Source organism: Amphiprion ocellaris, chromosome 19 (genome assembly GCF_022539595.1).
Source record: "Amphiprion ocellaris isolate individual 3 ecotype Okinawa chromosome 19, ASM2253959v1, whole genome shotgun sequence".
Taxonomy (NCBI): Eukaryota; Metazoa; Chordata; class Actinopteri; family Pomacentridae; genus Amphiprion; species Amphiprion ocellaris.
Window position 1 is genome coordinate 13,415,595 of NC_072784.1, and position 23,756 is coordinate 13,439,350.

Genomic DNA, 23,756 nt, shown 5'->3' on the forward strand with positions numbered 1-23,756 from the left:
TCTGCAGCAGTAATGATGAGTGACAGCAGCAGCAGCCAATCAGAGCAGAGACTAAAGCTTTTAATGGTGTCAGAGCTTCAGCTGCAAACTGAAGCACCTGTAGCAGCCGAAGGAGACTGTGTGCACCGTTACACTCCGTTATACTCTGCATTATACTGTCCGGTACGCCGGCGGAGCGTCGTTATTACCGGCTGCAACATGAAGCTCAGATATCTGCCCGTCGTGTTTCTCTTCGCTGCTGTCGCCAAAGGTGAGAGAAGTTTTACGTTACCGCTGTTCCTCTGCTGCTCAGTCTGCTTTTTCACTGCTTTTACTGGATTCTGAAGAATTTTAATCCACGTGTGGTCATTTATTCTTCAGCAAAAATGACAATAACAGACTATAAACTGCTCCATTGTACTTAAACTCCTACAGTCATAATGTTAACACACCATGTGTGTCATTGCAATCAGCAATATTCCGTATTTTCTGTAAAACCAGGCACCTTTATCTGTCAAAAAGGTGTTTTGCAGCAGTGGTGGAAGTACTTTCACTCAGCAATATAGAGTTGCTTTACTTGAGTTTTTTTCCCATTTTTTTTTTTTGCAACTTTATATTTGCATTTCACTGCAAGTCACAGGGAAATATTGTACTTTTTTGCTCCACTTTGTTTATTCTACTACTTTATTTATTGTGCATATTTACATAAATGACAATAAATACAATGAAGAAACAAATTATGATGTATTACTAAAGATAAACTCACAAGCTAGACAGCAGATGGAAAATAGTTAAACTGCCTTTATTAGCACCAATATTAAAGTGACAGACACTAATGCATCAGTAATTACAATCCAATAATATAATAGTACAACGTTATTCTGTAGTATGTCATACCGAATAATGAGTACATTTAGTAATTATAGTGTATTTAAATACTAATCATTTTGTGCTTTAGGTAAACAGTAATATGTTCACTTGAGTATATCTATGGTGTGGTCTTACTAATTTTACTTAAGTGCAAGCTAGAGTTTCAACAATTAATTGAATAGTTTTCAAATTTTGAATTAAACTTTTTTGGTAAAAAATTAATTGCTTTTAATATATAGATTTTTCAAAATGTCCAAATTCTGTGATTGCAGTTTCTTAAATATGAATATTTTCTGATTTCTTTTCTACTTTATGACAATAAAGTGAAAATATTTTGGGTTGGAGCCAAAATGAAACAGTTAAGCATGTCATTTTGGAAAACTGATGTTTTAATAGACCAAACAAGTAATCGGATAATTAAGAAAATAATTCACAAATTATTTGCCAATTGAATATGTTAGCTGGAGCCATAGTACAAGATCTAAGTACTTGTTCCGTATCAGGTTGCATGTACATGGATAGTGTTTTTGCAATCTAATATGTTTTTTAAACTTGCAATCTGTACCTTGATAATTTGCACAAATTTGTAATCTACTTCTCATGCAGAAAATACAAAATATCAGACAGGGATAAAACACTGAATCATACGAACAAATAATATTTTTGGTAGAAATAAGTATTATCTATCTCATAAATATCTATTTTTTAGAAGCATTTCACACACTACAGGGCGTAGCTAATTGTATTTATCCAGGATTTTAAAGATGAATAGAACACTTTTTGTGTTTTTCTAGTTTTTTCACTACATGTTAATGGGGGGTTTTTCCTAAATCGTCCTCCATCTGACTCACTGCTGCTTCAGTGTGACTCACGACTCTCTGGGAGTGAACAGATGCTTGTCGTCAGCAGCGTGGTGAAGCTGCTGGAGGAATTTTGATGATCTCTCCACTGTATGCTTCGCTCTAAGCTGAACTAAACCCATTGGTCACTCTTTTTGCTTCACGTCGGATCATTCTAAAGTGCGTGTCCATGTTTCCTATACGAAGACTCGATCGCTGTCATGCGCTGGAGGCCTGCAGGCGGTTGGTGCGTTTCCCCTCCTGTCATGTGTTTGCTGGTATAGAAACAAAGTTCAATGGCAGTGAAGAGGAAGTTGAAGCTCCTCTTTGGAGTCTGAAGTTGCCATAAAGAGATGAAAGGACCTCCTGAAGGTTGAGCTCCTCCTCCTCTGACTCTGGCGCCTCATTTTGTTGAGCTTCCCTGTTAGAAAATCCTCCAAAATCCTCCTTCTTCTCTCTCTGCTGGTGCTTCCATTAACACCACATGCTGCATCTCCTCCACGTGTCATGGTTTGCCAGATAGTCATCATGAGGTCATTACCAGAACATGCAAGACACGCTAAGGAGTTAACGGACAGTTGTAGGCCTGATCTTTTTTTTTAATTTCCTCTGTCACACAAGTGTAGCACATATTGTGGCAAGACACAAGGGATGCAAAGTTTGGCTAATTTTCTTCATCAATAATGTATGAATCGACACAAATTGAGCATAGCAAACAGTCATCCTAAACTAGTATTGCTGTTTTAGTCAATGAACACATGATTTAGGACACAAAAACAGCTGTTTCAACCCAATGGGATTAAGTCACGCTGTCCTAGTCAGTCCTGGTTTGTCTAAAGCACATGAGCTCTGGTCGAAGGTTATTAACCACCACAGAAGTTTTTGTCATGGTGCCCATTGCTCGCTAAACTTCCTCAACGCTTTCTGTTTGCAAACATGGAACTACCGGTAGTCCTACTGACTGCTAAAGTCTTCGTCTTACTTTGCCAGCATTTTCTGTAGTACGGAATGTTCTTGTTGCACTTCACTACAATTCTATTTTAGTGTTAAAAAAGAAAGTTTTGGCTTGTTTTTAGATCACTGTTGTTGTGAAGAATGTGATTTCGGTGGTCCCTTAAAAAAATGACAAGTAGAGTTGTTGTAGGGGAACATTTGCATGTACTGAGACGAGCACTATGATTACAATGGATAATCCACCAAAAATAAATAAATAAATAAATAAATAAAGCTACCTGGGCTGCTTTACTACATGATCACAATCCTTGGCAAAACTTGAACTTTTTAGTGTGGTAGGTTGCTGCTCCAAAAGTTCCATTGTTGTTTCCCATAGCAAGTACAATGGCAAAGTGCAGATGGCACAAACCAAGGCAAAAAACTCCTAAAATACACATCCAATGACTGGCTTATACCCACAGTCTACATCCATAGAGTCAGACTACCACAGTATTTATTATTAAGAGGCTCCACCTCGTGGTGCAACCAGGTACTACAACTAATCTACTATACATTTTTTGACAAACATGTAGAGAGTTTGGGTTTTTTTCCCCCATCTTTTGGAGCTTGTAGAGCCACAATACAACCTTGAGCTTTACAATAAGGTTCATGACCCTCTGGATGCAGAAACACTGTTGTTTTTTTATGCATTGCAGAGATATTCAGTTGTCAAGCGTACATTGGATTGACTTTTTACAACTTTAATGTACTTGAAGTGTGTCTTGTCAAGTAAAATGGTTTCAGTTTGGGATTTAACATCAACAAATAGTAAATATTAAATGCCTCAGGTCAAAACGGGCGAAATAACTTGATGAGGTCATGGTGATGCCTTCACTTTACTGCAATATATGATGACTAACTATAGATCCATGCACTCACACTTATTGTTCAGTGATTTGCCTGCAGATCGCTCAGTTCCAGTTAATACCAGTGTTGTTTTGTGCGTCACTGACTTCCTCCTCCCCTTGTTTATGTGATATTAGTTCTGCTGCTACATCAAGCTTCCCTCTTTCTGCTCACCTTCCTCATTTCTCTGCCTCCCACCTGTATTGTTCCAACATGCACTTCTCGTGAACCACTTGTTGCTGGTTTCTCCGGTTGTCTTTCCTTCCCTCCGTCCCTGCTGTATCCTGCTGGATTAGACCTGCTCCAGGCCAGTAAATCTCACTCTGTAATTGGAAAGCATGTGCTGGCGGAGCTTTAATTGGATATGATATGTGCAGAGGCCCAGCGAGTGAGCTGCTGCTCCAGGGAGCCATCTGTTACCTCCGAGTTACAGTGAAAGAGCTCTGTTTGCTCAGATATAGAGGACTCATTTCTGTGTGCCTGCTTCTATTGAGGACGCCACTTTAACAGGAGACTGTCTGATGATTGAGGAACCGAATAAAAGCGAACAGTACGACATAATCAACTGGAATAAATAGAAACTGAGATATGAGATCAGCCTTATTTAATTTGTCCGTGATGCTGCTCCATGTTAGTAATTGTTAAATAAAAGTGGCTTTCTTTTCTGCACTGAGATTAAATGTTTGCTTGCATCTGTGTGCGTCATGTATGGAGCCTTTGTCACCAGCAGCAGGAAGTGGTCAGAAGTGTCGGTTATTTCTCGTGTGACCTCTACACCTACACCTTGGCACTCTTAAGCTGTAAACTTCATACTTGTAACGTTTTGAACCCCAAAACCACCTGGCAGGAATGAAAGGGATGTTATCTTTTTAAAAAACCTGCAAAATTACACCATTTATCAAAGTCAGAAACTGTGAAATGAGAAAAAAATAATTAGATTTTCAACTTTCTAACACTCTTTGAACTACTCAACTGTAACTTGTCGCTCTTCTGTGAAAATTACCAAATCTCAGCTGAAAATCATGATATTTCATCAAAATCACTTTATTCTACATGTTATTCTGAATTTTTGTACTTTAAAAATGCCAAAAATAAATGGACTGTAACCTGATTCTGTAAAAATCTAAATATTCTGCATACCTTGTTGCAAGTGTGAAGCCATTAGTGACTCAGCTACGACCAACAGTGACGTGACAAAAATTCAGGGACTTTTCAGATGAACTGCAGTCAGTGTTTACACATAGCAGATTAGAGGCAAATATGAAAACAAATTAAAAAAGGAAGTAGTAAAATCGTGATATTTCATCAAAATCACTTTATTCTACATGTCTCATTCACAAATTTGCTAAAAATAAACCGTTTATACTATGTACATTCTGTGGAAAACAAAAAGTTCCGTGCTCCGTTGTGGAACCGTGGAGCCATTAGTGATTCAGCTGTGACTAAGAGTCACCTGATAAAACTCAGGAACTTTTAGGCTGAACTGCAGGCTGTGTTTACACAGAGCAGAGAGCAGATAAATATGAAAACAACTTAAAAATATCAGTAACAAAGTATCTAAAGCATGCAGAGTCCCCTTTTTTTTCATTATTTGGTAACTCCTGCGAGAACATGGAAAAAGTTGTACATTATGATTCCATTTTTTTATGCCATTTTTTGTTAAATAAATATACAAAGAACTTTTTTTTTGATCATTTACGGTAGTATATCATTGCCATACTACATAAAACACATTTCTGAATTCTCTCTCGTCTTAGTCATGGTTGTTCTGTTTCCATAGAGGAGCAGAACTTGATGTTGCAGTGAAAAATGAACTGACAACACCAAGAAAACTGCTTGGGGTTCAGAGGGTAAATTCATTGGTTGTTGAAGTAATCTCTTCAGCACTGTCCATCAATATTTTTGCTTATATTTTAATACTGATTTCAGCTGTGTTTCCCAGCTCTTCACCTCCACATTGTGAGTATCCTGTGATCAGGACTGTCAACACGAGACACTCAGCTGTTGGTTAATGAAACTAAAAGCTTCCTCTCTGTCCCATCCTGAGGGAAACTGACCCGCATGTGGAACACAGGACAAGGCACCTTTTAAATACCAGGAGGTCATAAAGGAGTTTGTAAGACATGTTGACTCTCATTAGCTGGCAGAGGGACCCAAAGCGTGCACAGTAATTATCTGTCCAGTACGCCTGCAGCATTCTCCGCTTTGATCAGCCTGTTTCAGATGTCATACAGCATGATTTCTGAAACACATCACTACAGGTCAAGGCCTCCACATGACTCCTCTGTCTCCTAATGAGATCCTGCTTTTTGGCCTCAGGCTCTTCCTGACTGGTGGGTCACAACCTGTCAGTTCAGGTCCTGCTGTGTGTTGCAGGCTTTAATCAGGCCGGTGTGATACATTTCAGGAACACACTTTCCCTTAATCTGGAACAATAAACTGCAGATTGTTCGTCTCAGGATTCCTTCTCTGTGGCTGCTATCAACACCCTTTATTCTCAGGGAGTGGCAGCGCAGAGAGGAAGTTTTGTGTTTGGGGAACTGGATCTGACAGCCGGTTCATGTGCAGGTACTTAACAGTGAGCGCCGTTGTGTCGCATGAATAGAAAAACCCCTGAAGTGCAGCGCAGAGCTCAAACACAAAGTCGAGCTCCGTCTCTCTGTTAGTGATCTGAAGTGAGGCAAAGCTTTGGCAGCTGGAGGCGGCGATCTCCTCGGCAACAGATACACTCTGTTTGATTTCCATGTCAACAAATAAAAAAGGGAATCTAGAGGTGGAGAGGGGAGGTGTGGTGGCTTTCAGTGATTTTTTTTTTTTTTTTTTTTAACGGCTGGAATCCAAGCAAAGCCGGACCTTCGTGTCCACATCCTCCTGTTCGCAGTTCGACCTTAGACCCACTTGACACCCTGCCTGACCCAGTCATCCCTTTTGTGTCTGCAGGGGATTATCCGGCTGTAGGTTAAATCCTCAGAGACAAGGCTCCCTGTTAGACGCAGAGCGCGCGCTTAATTACTCCACTGTTTTAGCAGTATTGCACTAACTTGCTGCCTGTATGCGTCAACGTAACCTCCTCCAGTCGCTTCACAATCGCACACTTGACTTGCAGCTCTGTCGCAGTCAGAAAAACAAAGGCCTCGGGCTGCTACCAAGTACTTATGTGGTCTGTGGTGAAGTGGGAGAAGCTCAAACACACATTTTTGTTGCTGCTGTTCAGTCAGATTGAACTATGGAACCTTCTTTGTGCTTTATTCTGTGTACTGTATGTATTTATGGCTGACATTTCCATGTTAGTGTAAATAGAGAAGTGAACTGTTTGAACAAACATTCTGTATGTAAATGACAGTAAAAAGAGAACCACTGTGTTCACCTGTATCCATAAATGGACTCCGCCTTTTTATGACGTGACCATGACATTCTCTCACCTCTGTCTGGATTGTTTACGATTCTTTGTAGCAGAAATATCTCGGTGTATCAGGAGACTTTGTTCAGTTTTACCATTTCAAGGTTTCAGCTTCAGCATTTGTTGAAGACTTGCAGTGTTAACCCCCTGAAGTCCAAGCTGTTCCTGTGAGTTTCTTTGCTCCTGTCACATTTATACTCACTGTGGGCTTATCGTTCACTGAAATATAAAGTCCTGCACCTCTATGGAAACAGCAAAAACATGTTATAATGCAGTTGTAATGCCATTAATCAAATCAGACAAAAATGACAGTGGAATTTGTTTGATTATATGTTTTAGGAAAGTTAAAGTAACCTGGAATCAACATGAACACCATTTTTCAAAGTGCCCATAGGTGTTATCAACAATGGGAAATAATAGCAGCCCCATACACTACAGAATATCCCTGAATTTTTGTCACCTGACCGTTGGTCACAGTTCAGTCACTTGTGGCTTTTTGGTTGCACTGAGGTGTGCAGAATTTATAGAAACTACAATCTGTTTATACCAACTGTTTATTTTTGGCAAATATTTAATCAAGACATATCGAATAAATTTATTTTGAAGAAATTTCTGAAATTTAAGCTTTGATTTGGTTAATTTGGTCACACATGATTAGTTCAATGGTCATCAGAAAGTTGAAAATTCAGCCAAATGTAAATGATGTTGAGTGACACAGGCTTCTCTTGTAGATTATCCATGGAAAACAGTTTGTTTTTCCTTTTTGTATTTAGACGCAAATATAATTACCCTGACTATTGCACACATCAGGTTGTTTACACTGCAGTTATATATTGTGCCATGTAGAAAGGTCTCAAAGGAAACTGTAAAGCTGAGCCTTTCCATTGTCAGTGTAGTGATGTGGATTTACTGGACGAATCACAGAATGTAGGACATATATTAGTTTGACACTGGCAGGACTGACAGGTGAGACTTGTCTTATCTGTGTAGCAGCAGGTGATGAGGATGACAGTACTGTATTAATGATGCCTGTAAAGGTTTGCTAAAATACACTATTAACTCATCACTGCTGTGAAGGTAGTTATCTCTCTGTTATGCTCCAATACAACAAAAAAATATATCGATGTCATGGCTTTTGTCTAGTTCTTTGCACATCGAGGTTAGCAATTAAAATCTCTGAAAAACATTGATAAATGTTCATAATAACAGGATTTATATATGTTTTGGTGCACCATTTGCAGGCAGGGAGGCAAGAAACCCAAAAATAACTAGCCAGCCTGCTTTACTACATGATCCAACCCTTTGTTAAAACTCTGTAGGCTGCTGCCTGGAGGTTGTTGTTGTTGTTTCCTGTAGCAAAGGGGATTTTAAAAACAATAGGTAGTGGAAGGGAAAGAGAAAGCTTCGTGAAATGTACGGCAAATGGCAGGAGTGCATTTGGCGAGTCAGTCTCTTACTTTAAGGTAGCCCCGCCCTAAAATATCCCCTGCTTTATTGTCTATTTTACTCTAAATTTAAAAAATGGACTACATGCTGTGTTGCACAAGGCTTGAAACTAGTAATTACGACCATAAGCACATTAGAAAAATGTTTACTGAAATAACAAATCAAGTGAGATGTAGAGTGACTTTTTCATACACTTCTATATTATCTAGCTTCTTTTTCCAGACAGAGGAGTTGCCCCCTGCTGGCAGATTTAAGACGCTTCCATGTCTTTTTTTTTTTTTCAGCATTCAAACCACCTACGCCATCATTGCAGTTACGTAGCCATGTGTGGGCGCTGTCCAATTCTTCTTGACATCTTTCATTGACCTCGTGACATTTTAGACTGAGGTCAAGAAAATTTGGGATGTGATGTCATTATTTTGACTATTCGATTGATAGTTTTCTTAACTCAAGCATCTGAAAATACCTTGGTGGATTTATTGTACCTGGTGGTATGGCTTTAAGTGCATCCAAGATAATTTGTATTTTAGGGAACTTGGCATAAAACCATCCAATGAAGGTCAAAGAAAAGTGTTTGGGAAAAGACAGGACACACACTTTCCACTGCAACCTCTTTATAGAATGTTTGCTTGTGAACATTAGCATTAAACATAAATTGCTGAAAAAAAATACTTGAGAGAATGATTAAGAGAATACTTTCTCTTTTTTGCCATTAAATCTGACAGTAAGCCATAGTTGTATTCAGAATATGTGTCTCTCTAAGATGTCCTTTCCTCAACGTGGACCCATGTTCAGTATTTATGATTTATTCAGTGTTCAATTAACAAACACCTCCCTCCTGAGTGCACCATTAGTCATGACACAGACAGACGGGCAAACAGTAAACTTTCCATTATTTCTTTCAATTATGAGGAGATGAAAGATGCTGATAAGAAACTGGTTTCTGGACACACACAGAGCTGATAAGGCTGTTTGACAGAGTTTATGAGTCCACACACTCAGACTTAATGCTTCTTGTCTTTATTTAACTGCCTCCCTGGGACTCATTACACACTGATTGATGGTGTGTGTTAAAACTATATTCCTAAAATGTTCCTGCAGACGTACCTGCTGGCACTGAAACATCTCGACATTCGGCCACTTTAGTGCAGCAAATCATGCACGCCTGACTAATCTACAGGAAGGAGTGTAAACTGAAACTGGCCCCGGTTTCTGTAAAAGCAGCAGGAATGTAAAAAACGGTTGCAATGTGGTGATTTTTTGATACAAGCTGATAAAACGTGGCCCTGTGAGATTTTACAGAATTCGAGGTATGCAGGAATGAACCTTCGACGCTTGGAAACACGCGCGTCCTTTCAAAGGTTAATTAAAATGTAACACAGGGAGAAGGTAGTGGGCTAATTTAAAAAGGAGTCGGCTAGATCTGATCTAAGAGGTTTTTCATTAATCTCGATCTCTGGTTATCCAGTAAGATTAGTCCCATGTATTTAAGTCTTAATCTAGAACAGCCAGTCCCAAATTGATACGTGTGTTTTACAGCAATGATCTCACGCTATGCTGCTTCTGCCGCTCCTTTACTTAACGAGCATTAAAACGTCATGTTCTTCCACCTTTTCTCGCTTCCTCATCTGTCACATATGATTGCTTAATGCCGTATTCCACTCCCCTCGTACATAATGTTTCAGGGTGTGTATGTGTGTGCGTATTAAGTACATCATATCCATAAAAAGCTAGCTGTCACAGGGTGTACTGTGGTTTTTCATCTCTAAATGAGTCTTGGTTACTAAGTGATAAAGACATTAGGTCACACAGGGCTTCATGCGCATGGAAAATAATCAAATCAAGTTCAGGATCTGATATAAATCTTGATTTTTTTGCGTCTCGGAGATGACTTAGTGGAGGGAACTGTTTGTGGAGGGCGTCCACCCATCTGGCTCCTGGTTGCGTGTCGATGAATGCAATCGTTCAATGCATACAGATGAGGAGCTGAGGTAAACAGGCTGAGACGCCATTATGAAAAACCTCCTACTGTTTCTATCCTCCTCCAGCTGTCCTCCGGCTTCCTCTGTTCCCCCATAAACTAAAAGTGGAGAGTGTTAGCGGGCTAAGTGGGAACAGACGTCAAAACAGGACACTGAACAAACAGACGGCAGCTCTTTGCTTTGAGGTGTTCAGAGCTAGTCGATGGCGCTTTTCTGTGTGTTATACAGCCGTCACTTACGGTAGTTGTTATCTGCGGTCACACCTTCTGTCCACTTTTCTACACACTTGAAATTAAATGTTTATTAAAGAAATGGCTGTGATTGCAACCTAAATTCCTCTCAAACCGAGATAAATCTAATCAAAGTTGATAGTGACCCATTAGTGCTTACAATCTTTCATAAAGTGGTGGGTTTTTTTAAATTCTCAAGAGTAAAATGAGATATCGACGAAAACAAGCACTGAACTGCAGACTGTGTATGGAAACAAATTAAAAAACTGTAGTATAATATCTATAGTATGTAGATACGTCTATAGGTGTATATTGATAACACCTTGAGACACTTGGAAGAATGTTTTACATGTTCGTTGCAATTTTTTTTCATTTTTTGGAACATAAATAACCTAAATAATAAAGAATTACTGTATAATTTGTGTCAATATAACTGTGACATACTGTGCAAAAGATATTTCTTTTCTAGCCATGGTTGCACTGCTTACATGAAGGTGCAGGACTTCAAATTACAGTAAAAAAAAAAAAAAATTGCCTGCTGTGATTAAAAATGCGACCAGAGCAAAAAACAAATAAGCCTCATTCAGGGGGTTGAATTAAACTTTGATTTTTATGTGAAGTGTATTTCATAACTTTGATCCTTTATTATTTTAGAGCCCTAATGAATCCAACAGAAAACACTGAAAAATTAAGTAGCAAAACATCATGTTAGCAGTATCGTACTTGATAAAAACACTCCCAAATATTTTGCTTCTTTTGCTGGTTATATTTATCTTTTTAATAATCTGACTATTTGCCAAGATAAGTAAATATTACAGAAACAGGATCTACATCACAGGCAGTTCTGTATAGACTGGGCAATTATTCATGCTTTGAACACTTTGTTAATATTCACACCTCCCATTTGCTGTGAATTTGAACATGTGAAGACGAGTACATTGATATGGAAATATTTGCTAATTCATGGATTATTTGGCCAAGCTAATTAGCATGTATTAGGGTGACACAGTTAATCAAATATTAATCATTTGGCTTCCAAGAACTGGACGAACAGCAGCATTATTGAGGTTTAAAATCTGTTTTGTTGGAGATTTGTGGAGACTAGAGGGTTCTCTGTGCATAGCTATGAAGATCTTTATAGCATCTTTCGCTCATTGTTTTGGTTTTACAGCATGCAACGTTACAGTTTTGGTTCACTCATGATCTAGAGAATTTTTCCTGTCAGATTGAAAACTGTTGACCTTTTTTATGCTTATTTTCTAACTGTAGGAGTGACAGAAACTACACCTTCAGAACCACAAACAACCCAAACAACCAGCTCCAGTGGCACGACAAACACAACCCTTGTACCTGCTCCAAGCCACACAACAAGCTCAAGTACAGCTGCCACACACAGAAGCACAACTACAAGCTCACAGATCACTCCCACAACCAACAACACAACTACAAGAGCACCAAACACTCCCACAACCAAAGACGCAACTACAAGAACACAGGTCACACCCACAACTAACAACACAATGACAAGAACACCTGACACTCCTACAACCAACAGCACCACCATACTGGTCACTCCCACAAGCAACAAGATAACTACAAGCACATCCACCACCAACAATGCAACTACAATCCATCCCACAGCCAACAACGCAACTACAACCCATCCCACAACCAACAACTCAACTACAGTCCATCCCACAACCAACAACGCAACTACAGTTCATCCCACAACCAACAACGCAACTACAATCCAACCCACAACCAACAATGCAACTACAATACCACCCACAACCAACAACGCAACTACAATGCGACCCACAACCAACAATGCAACTATAATCCCACCCACAACCAACAACGCAACTACAATGCGACCCACAACCAACAACGCAACTACAATACCACCCACAACCAACAACACAACTACAATGCGACCCACAACCAACAACGCAACTACAATACCACCCACAACCAACAACGCAACTACAATCCATCCCACAACCAACAACGTAACTACAATCCATCCCACAACCAACAACGCAACTACAATGCGACCCACAACCAACAACGCAACTACAATCCGACCCACAACCAACAAGGCAAATACAACCCAACCCACAACCAACAACGCAACTACAATGCAACCCACAACCAACAATGCAACTACAATCCCACCCACAACCAACAACGCAACTACAATGCGACCCACAACCAACAACGCAACTACAATTCCACCCACAACCAACAACGCAACTACAATACCACCCACAACCAACAACGCAACTACAATACCACCCACAACCAACAACGCAACTACAATCCGTCCCACAACCAACAACGCAACTACAATCCGACCCACAACCAACAACGCAACTACAATCCAACCCACAACCAACAACGCAACTACATTGCGACCCACAACCAACAATGCAACTACAATCCCACCCACAACCAACAACGCAACTACAATGCGACCCACAACCAACAACGCAACTACAATTCCACCCACAACCAACAACGCAACTACAATCCGACCCACAACCAACAACGCCACTACAATGCGACCCACAACCAACGACGCAACTACAATCCGACCCACAACCAACAACGCAACTACAATCCGACCCACAACCAACGACGCAACTACAATCCGACCCACAACCAACAACGCAACTACAGCGACCACACAAACCAGCAGCGACACAACTCCGACCAGAGTAACTACGGCTGCACCAACAAACTCTACTAGCACCGCTCCTACATCTACTGCTACACCTTTGTCCTCCACCGCCAGCACAAACACAACGCTCACAGCTGGACCCTCAACTTCTACACTTGCCTCCACCTCCATCTCACTTCCACCGAGCACCTCCCCAGGCAGTAGCACCGCACCCCCCACCGGAAACACCAGCACCCTTCATCCCTCAACAGCAACCTCAGGAGGTAATACTGACAGCATGGTGAATGTTGATGTGCATTCTTATGAATAACGTAGTAAAACATGCAAGGAACATAAGTAAACCCGCACAAGGCATTTTTATGTATCAAGAAGTCTGTGCATATTAAAAGCAAAACTAATATGACTTCTGTCCCCTTTGAAATAGTCTTCTTGTGCAGGGATGCACTGCTCCCAGTGCTCCTGCCACATTTGGAATGTTTTTCTAAATGTGTACTGGATCTGCTCCACTGTGTCAAAATCCTTAAGATGAATATCACTTTAGTGAAGAATTACATGACAATCCACCCAATACTTTATGAGATATTTTCCTAAAAACAAAAAAGTCAACTTCATGGTTGAGGAAAGTGATGTCTATAAAATGACACAACACTAAAAGATAGTCAGGCTGCATTTTGTGATGAATTTGCAGCTTTTCATTTGCATAATTAGACATTAAAGAACATGATAAATTGTCTAATAATTAAACTCTGTGCAGCTTTAAACAGGAATAGGAATCTTTTGTTCCTAGCTGTAAAAACAGAATTACATGTTGTCTGTGTTATCTATTTTAATGTTCATGGAGTAATTGATTTCTGAATTTCTTGAAGCTACCACCATCACTCCAACCTCCATCACCACCACCCCTGCCGCCAGCACCATCACCACCATCCCACCAACAGAGGTCACCACCAGCAACATGACCACAGCGGCTCCGCCTCCCCCAGTCATAGGTTTGTACCTTTCTCCAGTCTGTTTAATGTCTTTTTCTGTGTTTCATGTGTGTATGTATGTATGCAGGCTTTTACTCAAATGAAGCACTCCTGAGGATCATTTCAATCATAATCAGAAAAATATGACTGATTTGTTTGGATTTACACACAAGGAGCCACGTTGCTTGAGATTTCATGCATTTTGTGCTAAGATAGTTTAAAATGACAAAATAGGAAAGACTGGAAGTTGCACCGGAAGTTTAAGAAGCTAAAATCCTTGAAATTTAATTGAATTAAATGACAATGCAATACCGGTGTGGCCATGTGAAAGTGGAGAGTCAAAGGGCTCCAGACCGCAGCCAAAATAGTTCAGTGTGTGAGTTGAAAGTTCACGTTGTTACATTCGTGTGTGTACGCATGATAATCATTAGGTTGTTTTGGTGCCATTCTGGCTGTCATGGATAGCTGCTGCATCAGCCATTGTGGTTAAAAGTATTACTTTGTCGTCTTGACTGAGTCAGTCAGTCTGTCCCTACCTGGCACCTGAAACATTTGTTTATTTATCTCTTACCATGTTCCAAAGAAGAAGTGTTCTACTGCAGAGTGTATTGTAAAACAAAATGGGAAGAGAGAGGAGGAAACTGAAATATCCAGACTCGGACAAACCTGATGAGTAAAGCACAAGTGAGGGCAGGAACCAACTGAGCTGGTTAAGAAGAAAAAGTACTACAATCAATCATAGTTGCTAGTAGAGTATTATTAAAACTAAACCAATAATAACAACAAACTCGATTTTACCCTCCCAAAATTATGTGAAGATGACCAACCCTGACTTTCACAGAAAACTCTGCTCATAGAAAACAGCTCTTGTAAATAAAATCACTTGATTTTAACTGTAAGTCTGGTGTTTGAACACCTTATTTCACTGTTTTTATAGTCATTTTTTGGTCTCACAGCTGTTTGAGCTCTTGCACTACAGTAACTTAGTGGAAACTAGAGGCTTCTCCATGCACAGTCGTCTAGCTAGCATAAACTGTAGCCTGCATGTAACATCTGTATAATGTAGCAATCGATCAATTCAATTCAATTCAATTCTGAACAGCTGCTTATTGATCAACCCATCTGCCTGCTGGCCGGGCGGGTTGATCAATCAGCAGATGTTCAGTAAATGAGGAGCTCAGCCTGTATTCAGTTAATAGGAGTCATTTCACACAACCCCAAGGAAAGGATATTCATCCCCTTGTGGAAATTGAAGGTAACCAGTGGCTCACACTTGTTACTTTAAAGAAAAATGAGGAAGCTAATGTGGAAAATAATATGTAAGTACCTGCGCAGAATTAACACCTGAATCTGCAGCTTCCTTCAGCTTTTTAGACTTTTATTTTAAGTTGTAGCTCATTGTTTAGTCATGCTGCATTATTTTTGGTCACAACTGGTGAAGAAAGAGGAGCTTTTAGCAGTGAAATAATGTTTTCCCATAGCAGCTGGTGGAGACCAAAAACAGAGCGAACACAGCTAAAATAGAAAATATAACCATACCAGTATTGGATTTGCGTGCATCATGTTTCCAAGGACTTAATATAAATGATAATGCTGCTGGACGTGTAAATATGCAACTGTTTTATTGCACGTTAACTCAATAACTGATGTGTCGATGTTGTGTTCACAGCTTGTTTCTGCTGCCCCCAAGTGGCTTTAAAAAGTCTGATGTTGCATATTTTACAAAATCAGTTCACATTAGAAAACACTGAGTTGTTTAATGGACAGTTTTTCTTCTCTCTCTTGTCAGTGTGTCCTGCCGTCCCGTGTCCACCTGAGAGCGTCTGTCTAAATGGTACTTGCCAGTGTCTCTCTGGAAGCTTCCTGCTGAATGGACGTTGTACACCTGGTAAGAACGTCATACCTCTTCAGATGAAAGAAAGTCCTTGCTGTAACAAAGATCGTAATATTCTTAAATACTTCTTTTTTCTTCCTCTTCACTCAGCCCAAGTGTTCCCAGGCCAGCTTCATATCGTTTCTTTGACATTTCAAAATGAAATGCGAAACAGGTCCTCGAGCATATTCCAGAAAACGGCGGCGGAGATCTCAGCAGCGGTGGGTCAACAGGTCACGGAGCATGTTGAATAGCTCTTATAAATGCTCCTTTGTTCGCCATTAAACCGTATTTATTCTGTTTGGTAGCTGGAAGGTGCCCTCAGAAATCAGCCGGGTTACGTACGCTCTGATGTTGTGCAACTTGAGTGAGTGTTTCCTCTTGCTTCTGCTCCACAAAGACACTATGCCACATGTAGCAAAAAATTTTAAAGGTCTGTCGATGCTTTTTTTTTAATGATTCTCCAGGCCAGGAAGTGTGCAGGCAACTGTGAATAATGTATTTCAACAAACCAACGCCACTCAAGAGTCTGTTGATCAGTCCATTAGTCAGGCTGCAGCCAGCTCAGAGGGACTACTGGCCAACGCCACATTTACATGTAAGTACTGATTGCATGCAAGTCGGTGGATCTATGCATGATTTATTATTTAAAGTAGATTATTTTCTTACATGTCTGTCTTTTAATCACTCTGCCTTAGCTACAAACCTGTGTGACCAGGAGCCATTGCCTTGTGATGTCTCCACGACACTGTGCGCAAACACAAATGGCCGAGCTGTTTGTTCCTGTAAAGAGGGCTACATCTCCATTGTGTACTCAAACACCAGTTGCAGAGGTAAAACTGAAATGTAATGTTCTTTAATTAGCTTCTTAACCTCCAAACCCCAAAATTACACAATTTATTCTACCTCCAAATGGTAAAAACAGAAAGAATTTTTTGGATTCTCAACTTTCTGACGGTCCTTGAGGTAGTAATTTTAAAAATCGTGGCGTTTCATCACTTTATTCTACATGTTTCATTTAAAAATTCACTAAAAATAAACAGTTTGCTTTAATAAGATCCTCTGAAAATATAAAAATTCTGCGCTCATCTGCGCATCTATGAAGTTATTAGTGGCTCAGCTGCAACCAGCAGTAACGTGACAAAAATTCAGGAACTTTTTAGTCAAACTGGGTTGAACTGCAGGCTGTACACACATAGCAGGTTAAAGACAAGTATGGAAACTAATTAAAAATTTAGTAAAATATCTATAATAAGCAGGATTACCAACTGTAGACAAATGCTGTACATGTTGATTCCTGATTTTTTATTTTTTTTATTTTTTTTTACAGTTTTTGTCGAATAAGTAATCAAAAGCCAACTTTCATTATTTCTTTCTGCATAGTTTAAGGTATTATAACTGTGTCATATTACACAAAATACCTTTTTTTAGTTCTCTGTACTTCTAGTTACGGTTGTGTTGTTTCCATAGAGGTGCAGGACTTTATATTGCAGTGAAAAATGAGCGCACAGTGAGTAAGCCATTGTGTTTAAATGGGCAGATTATAACTCTTTGCAAAGTCCTTCTACCACAGGGCTATACATCATTAAACCCTCATGTATAGACTGTAAAAGCTTACAACCTGCAGCGTTTGAGAATAAACTTAAGTGAAATTTTCTTTGCCGATCTACAGTCAAGAAAACTGTAACAAAACGTCCTTATCCTTACTGGAAAACTTGTGTGTGGGAATGAGGGAAAGAAACAACAGGGAGGGAGACTCACAGACAAGGTCAAGAGCTGATGCCTTTTCTCCAAACCGACCCTTGACCCTCACTTCATTTATCTCTCTAATTTATTTCTTTTTAACGGGGATGTTACCCTGGAAACACGTGGAATGATCGCAGCGTTGCCTCAGTGTGTCGGGTTGTGACCAAGGAGATCTGCTATAGGAAGAGCTATTAAAGAATAAGACCTTTATAGCTTCAGATAAACAAGGCGTACAGTTGTTTGTAACAGTCAACATGCAGCCTTCATGAGGAACAAGCTGTGTGCGTCTGTTTTGATTGTATGTCCAGTCAGGCGAAACTGTAGCTCGTTATGTTCTCATTGTCAGTCCCTGAGTACAAAACATTGTGTTTCTTTTTGCAGCGTGTCCAAGTGGATTTAGAGCAGTGGGAGATGTCTGCGAACCGTGAGTACATGCAGCTTATTTTCTGTTTTACAGGGCAGGTTTTACATGTGCTATCAGTGCAGGTATGTAAATTTGTGTCAGGTGCATGTTGATTTGATGTTACTGGCTCCACCGTGTGGATTCAGAGTTACATTAGCCTTCTGAACCTCAATACCTGTTCAGGATTTGCCCACCAAAGCCCACCATTTATGAGAGTGAGAAACTATAAAACTGAAAAAAATTGGGATTTTCAAATTACTTTTGGTTCTTTAATTAGTCATGTCTAAGTCAAATCTAAGCTTAAAAATTACGATATATCACCAAAAATAAAGTATTTGCAGTAGTCTGAGTCTCATTGTAATTGAAAACCTAATGAGTAATGCACCTGCGACATGACTTTTAGTTAATTATTTCACAAAATTTGAAAAGTCCTGATATGAACCTATGCTGCACAGTGGCGTCATGGTTAGAACTTTCACCTTGCAGCTAGAAGATCACTGGTTCACCTCCTGCTCTTCTCAGGATCTTTCTGCATGGGGTTTGCATGTTCTCTCTGTGCATGCGTGGCTTTTCCCCAGGTACTCCAGCTTCCTCCCACAGTACAAAAACATGCTCTAAATTGTTTGTCTGTCCATGTAGCTCTGTGATAGACTGGTGACCTGACTTAGCCCTAAGTCAGCTGGGATAGACTCCAGCTCACCTGCGACCGTAATGAGGATTAAACGGTGTATAGATAATGGATGGATGGATGATATGAACATATACAACCTAAATATTAGATACCTACCAATCATGTCAAAAAGATTCTGTGATTATTCAGCTGAACATGCTGGGTGTGCTTCCATAAAGCAGATAGAATTCAAGTATGGAAACAAATTAGTGAGACTGAGTGGAAAATCAAACATATTTGGTCAATAAAATATATGCGGCATGGCTCACGGTGAAATATCTTTCTAGAATTGACGTGCAGAATGGTGTGGAAAAACCCTGAATTTGGTGAAAAATGTAGAGTTGAATTTTTTCAGTGTGTAAAACCACACTTTTCCCCTCAAAGTCACCAAATTTACAGTTTTCATCTGAAAAATAAACCAATAATGAGTGAAAATGTGACAAAAAATTGTACCCAGAACTGTGACACTATACAGAATTAAAATGTGAATATCTCTGTGTTTTCTTTCAGGTGTGCGTTTGGTTATGCTGGCTTCAACTGCAATGACTGTAAGTAACAATACAATATAAGAAGTAAAATGAGGTGGCAGCAGAAGCCACATGTGCAGACTCAAAAACCTCTGAATGTGTCTTTAATTGTGTGTTGACAGCTGCTCTGCTCGCAGTCGTGGTCATTTCCTGTGTTCTAGGAGGAATTCTGCTCATCCTCATCCTGGCTCTGCTCATATTCTGCTGCTGGTGAGAACATTTAATCTCATTAATCCTTCTAACATGAACACCACTAGTATAGATTCCATTATTTATTACCTCCTTTGGGGACTATTTTGAGCCTCATATTTGAAGTTTTGCTCAGTATTTACAACAATAGAATGATATATGTGGGATTAATTTACAGTAAATGTTTAATACCCCAGTTCAGTGTTTGAGTTGAAAAATTTAAAAAAAGCATATAATAATCATCATTCTCTACTTTCCGTACGTCAGGACAAGAGGTTCGGAAAACAAAACCGACTTCAGCAGCACCAGTCCGTATTCATCAGGTGACGGAAACCAGCCGTGGCCAACCGGCATCACTCCGATCCCTCGAGCCACAAGTAACTGGGACGCAGCTCCGTCCATAGAGATGACAGAAGGGGGCAGCACTCACGCTCTGGTAGACAAAAAGCACCAAAGCAACGGACTGGTGAGTTATTATGGTTCTTCTTCTATCGTCTGACCACTTGTCTTAACACAGACTCACAGTCTTTCCCCCAATAAATCATGTCGTTTGTTCAGTGTCGTCCAACCATCGTGCGCTTGTTTACTAACCCGCTCAGAAAACATGGAATTGACACTTTGCAGGTGAAAAATATCTTTAGATTTAGGTTAAATCTATCAAAATTAGAGGAATTAAACACTTTTTTCAACTATGTGTAAGTCTGACTTGGTTTTCTGCCAAATTTAGCTGTTTTTCCTGGACAGAACTAGATTTTTTTTGACCTGCAAATCAACCTCTCCCTGCTCACTGAGCACATAACCTTTCAGAGACAGATCAGACGTGTTGATGCTGTATTTTAAGTGCACATGTTTAACCCAATCATGTAGATATGTAAACACATTGCTGAAACGTAGCCTCCCTCTCATGCTCCCTGCTTTGCCTGACTCGTAGTGTGTTGCTTTAGGGGTTTCAACTGAAGCCGAAAGGATGGAAGAAGGTAAGGCCTGGCTTTGCTTTCAGATCCTGATTTGCCTTGATGCATCCCTGCTGATAATTTAGACCACAGTGGGAATAAGGGTGATGGTGCTTCCGGGTAATGGGAAGCTTCAAGACTGATCTCTGATTGTTGTGGAAAGCTGCATGCTTTCATCTAAACTCTAAATCTAGTGAGTGACAGTTCAAAGAAGGGGATCTGATGGTTAGTTTGGGAGTAGTCATGGAGAATTTTTCAGTCTGTAATGGTGACTAGGGTTAACCCTTTGAACCACAAGCAACTCATGGGCATTTTTTTTTCTTTTTTCTCATTTACTAATTCTTAACCGCAATATAAAATCTTGCACCTCTTTGGAAACAAAACAACCATGCAGAAGGAGAGAGAAATGTCTTCTAAGCAGTATGACAGAGCTGTATTGACATACATTATCAATAAAAGGAAAAAGAGTTGACTTTATTTTATTCATTATTTTACAAAATTTAAAAAACCTGGAATCAGCATGTGCAGCATTCTTCCAAGTGCTAACAGGTATAGCCAACACTGGGAAGAAAAGTGTCCCTATAAATATTTTACTACTGACAACTTTAATTTGTTCTCATACTTTTCTACTATCTGCCATAAACACTGCCTGCAGTTCACCCAAATATTTCCAGAATTTTTGTCACATGACTGCTGTTTACAGCTCAGTCACTAATAACTTTACAGTCACACCAAGGAGTGCAGAATTTTTTGTTTTCGACAGAATCTGGTTAGAGCAAACAGTTTATTTTTGATTAATTTTTACGTGACATGTAGAATAAAGTGGTTTTGATAAACCTATAAAACAGAAACTATATAAACAGAAACCTTTCTAATGGCCCCTTAACTAGTCATGTGAGATGTGCTTTTCTGTCAGAACAGTTAACCAAATCTAAGCTTAAAATTATGATATTTCACCAAAATCACATTATACTACATGTCTCATTAAAAACAATGGCAAAATGACAGTAAACAGAGTGTGTAAAAAGCCAAAAAATTCTATGCTCCTTTACGTAACTAATAACTCATGAGTGACTCAACTGTGGCCGACCTTCATATCACACAAATTCAGTAAATATTCAGCTCAGAGCAAGAGAAAAATAAAACAAATAACAAATAAATGCAGCACAGCTTTAAAAAAAATTGTGTCCAGAAGAGCAAGTTGTCTGAAGATACATTTTACACGGTGAAATGTCTTTTTGAGTGCAGAGTAGTGCAAAAAAAAAACTCCAAAAAATTAGTTTGTAGAGGTTGTAAAAATTTTGAGCCGCCACTGAAAACCACATCATGGAAAAATATTGCACTACTACTGGTTTTGTTAAGTTTTTGTAAAATAAATCAAATTCCACTGTAGTTGTTTTTTTCTTTTTTTAATGATTCATGGAATTATAACTGTGTCATACTGCACTAGAGTGATTTCTAAGTTCTCTCTATTTCAAGCTATGGTTGTTCCGTTTCCATAAAGGTGAAAAATGAGCCCACAGTGAGGAAAAAATGTGACGGGAGCAAAAAAACAAATAAAATGCCCAAAAACTGCTGGGGACATGTACTAGTAAATTAAAGTGATTTTAATGATATATAACAATGGTAAGCTTTGATGTGGCGAAGTTTTCCTGACGAAACAACGTCACGGATGATTCCTTGGGGTTCACTTGGGGTTAAATGTGTTTGTGTGTTTGGTTTTTATGAGTGTTTCTTTGTAAATGTGGAAAATCTCTGCGTCTGAAAGAAACTGACGCACTTCTCCTGACATTTCAGTCCGGATCGTATGATCTCAACACAGACGGACTGAGGACGTTCACAGGTAAAAACCCGTCCCGTTACTCGTATCTGGTCCAAGGACATGAGAACCCCTACTTCCTACCAGGAGACGAGAGGAAAAACTGAAACTCGCGAAGAGACGAGGGACACGAGATCAAAAACAAATCACTGGTTTGAACTCAGGGACACTTCCTGAGCTGGACTATTTTATTTGTGATATTTACTTGGATTAATCGCAAAGGACAAGCTGAGATCAGTGACCAAAGAGAATCATTTATTCAAGCAAGAACGTTTTTTAATGTCTGCTTTTAATGATTCTAGCCAGTAGATGTCACTGTTGCGCTGTAAATTTAGTACAATAGTTGTTTTTTTTTTTTTAAGGGTACATTTAACTTTTTATGCTTTTTTTGGGGTCTTTTTTATGCTTTAAAGAAATCATTCTGTAGACATTCAAACTGGAGATTCCTACATTACTAATTGCACTAAAGTGTGTGTTAAGTTTACCACCGATTTCTCTCTGAAATCAAATTGAATGTGGGACTTTCTGCAGCTACTAACTTTTTTTCTTAAGGGTGTGATTATTTTCTAGAAAAACAAATCTTGAAGTGACTAAAGGGGCTGGATCCCTGGCTGGGAGTGTTTTTTAAAGGGATTTATTGTAGCAGTCTGCAACTGAGAACTCCGCGTTTGTTGAAGCTGCACTTGCAGAAATGTGCCTGTTTTACTGGTCGCTCTGACAAATAGGAAACATTATGCAAAGCTGCTGAAGAAGCCTGTCTCTCGGATGTGCCAATTATCACTTGTATACATTTCTTTCAAAGATTATATATATATATATATATATATATATAAAAACATATTTATCCTTGAGTGTCTGAGAGAGTGCACTATTTTGTAAGTGTGTAAAGATTTTGTACATAATTGAAGACCTCTCGGCAGAGAATGTGTGAATTTATGCTGTGGAAATAAATTAATTTAAATGCAACAGACTTGTTTTTCAATCATTTTAACTATTTTCAACTTTTTTGCTCGCTGACTTTTTGCAAACTGAAATACAATACTGTAGGACTAAAATGGCTGCTGTTCTGTATTAAGAAAGATAGGTCAAAGCTCAAACAACATATTAAACATGACTTTATGGCTTTTCTAATGAGAATTTCTTAAGATTTGAAAACTGTGAAGCTTCGGAAAATGACATTTTTGTTTGGGGGTTTCTGCTGCAAATCCAGGAAATTATGGATTTGTTCTTTTTCTAAACATCTACTTTGTTCTTAATTAGTCACGTTAACCTCCTTAATTGATAACATTGTGTACTTTCATACTTAATATTTCTTTATAGACAAGTAAAGCTGTATTTTATGT

The 23,756-nt window shown here is 39.2% G+C and overlaps 1 protein-coding gene across 1 annotated transcript; it reads left to right on the forward strand.

Moving 5' to 3' along the window:
* si:ch211-198m17.1 (mucin-2) lies at positions 1-23,379 on the forward strand. The gene is made up of 14 exons (XM_055005439.1): positions 1-250; positions 11,855-13,528; positions 14,132-14,254; positions 16,023-16,121; positions 16,218-16,327; positions 16,415-16,473; positions 16,574-16,704; positions 16,805-16,939; positions 18,234-18,276; positions 19,436-19,473; positions 19,575-19,662; positions 19,909-20,107; positions 20,586-20,618; positions 22,392-23,379. Exons 1-14 carry the CDS (start codon positions 13-15, stop codon positions 22,518-22,520), a joined length of 3,099 nt encoding a protein of 1,032 aa, XP_054861414.1. The 5' UTR covers positions 1-12; the 3' UTR covers positions 22,521-23,379.
* Positions 23,380-23,756: the final 377 nt, after the last annotated feature.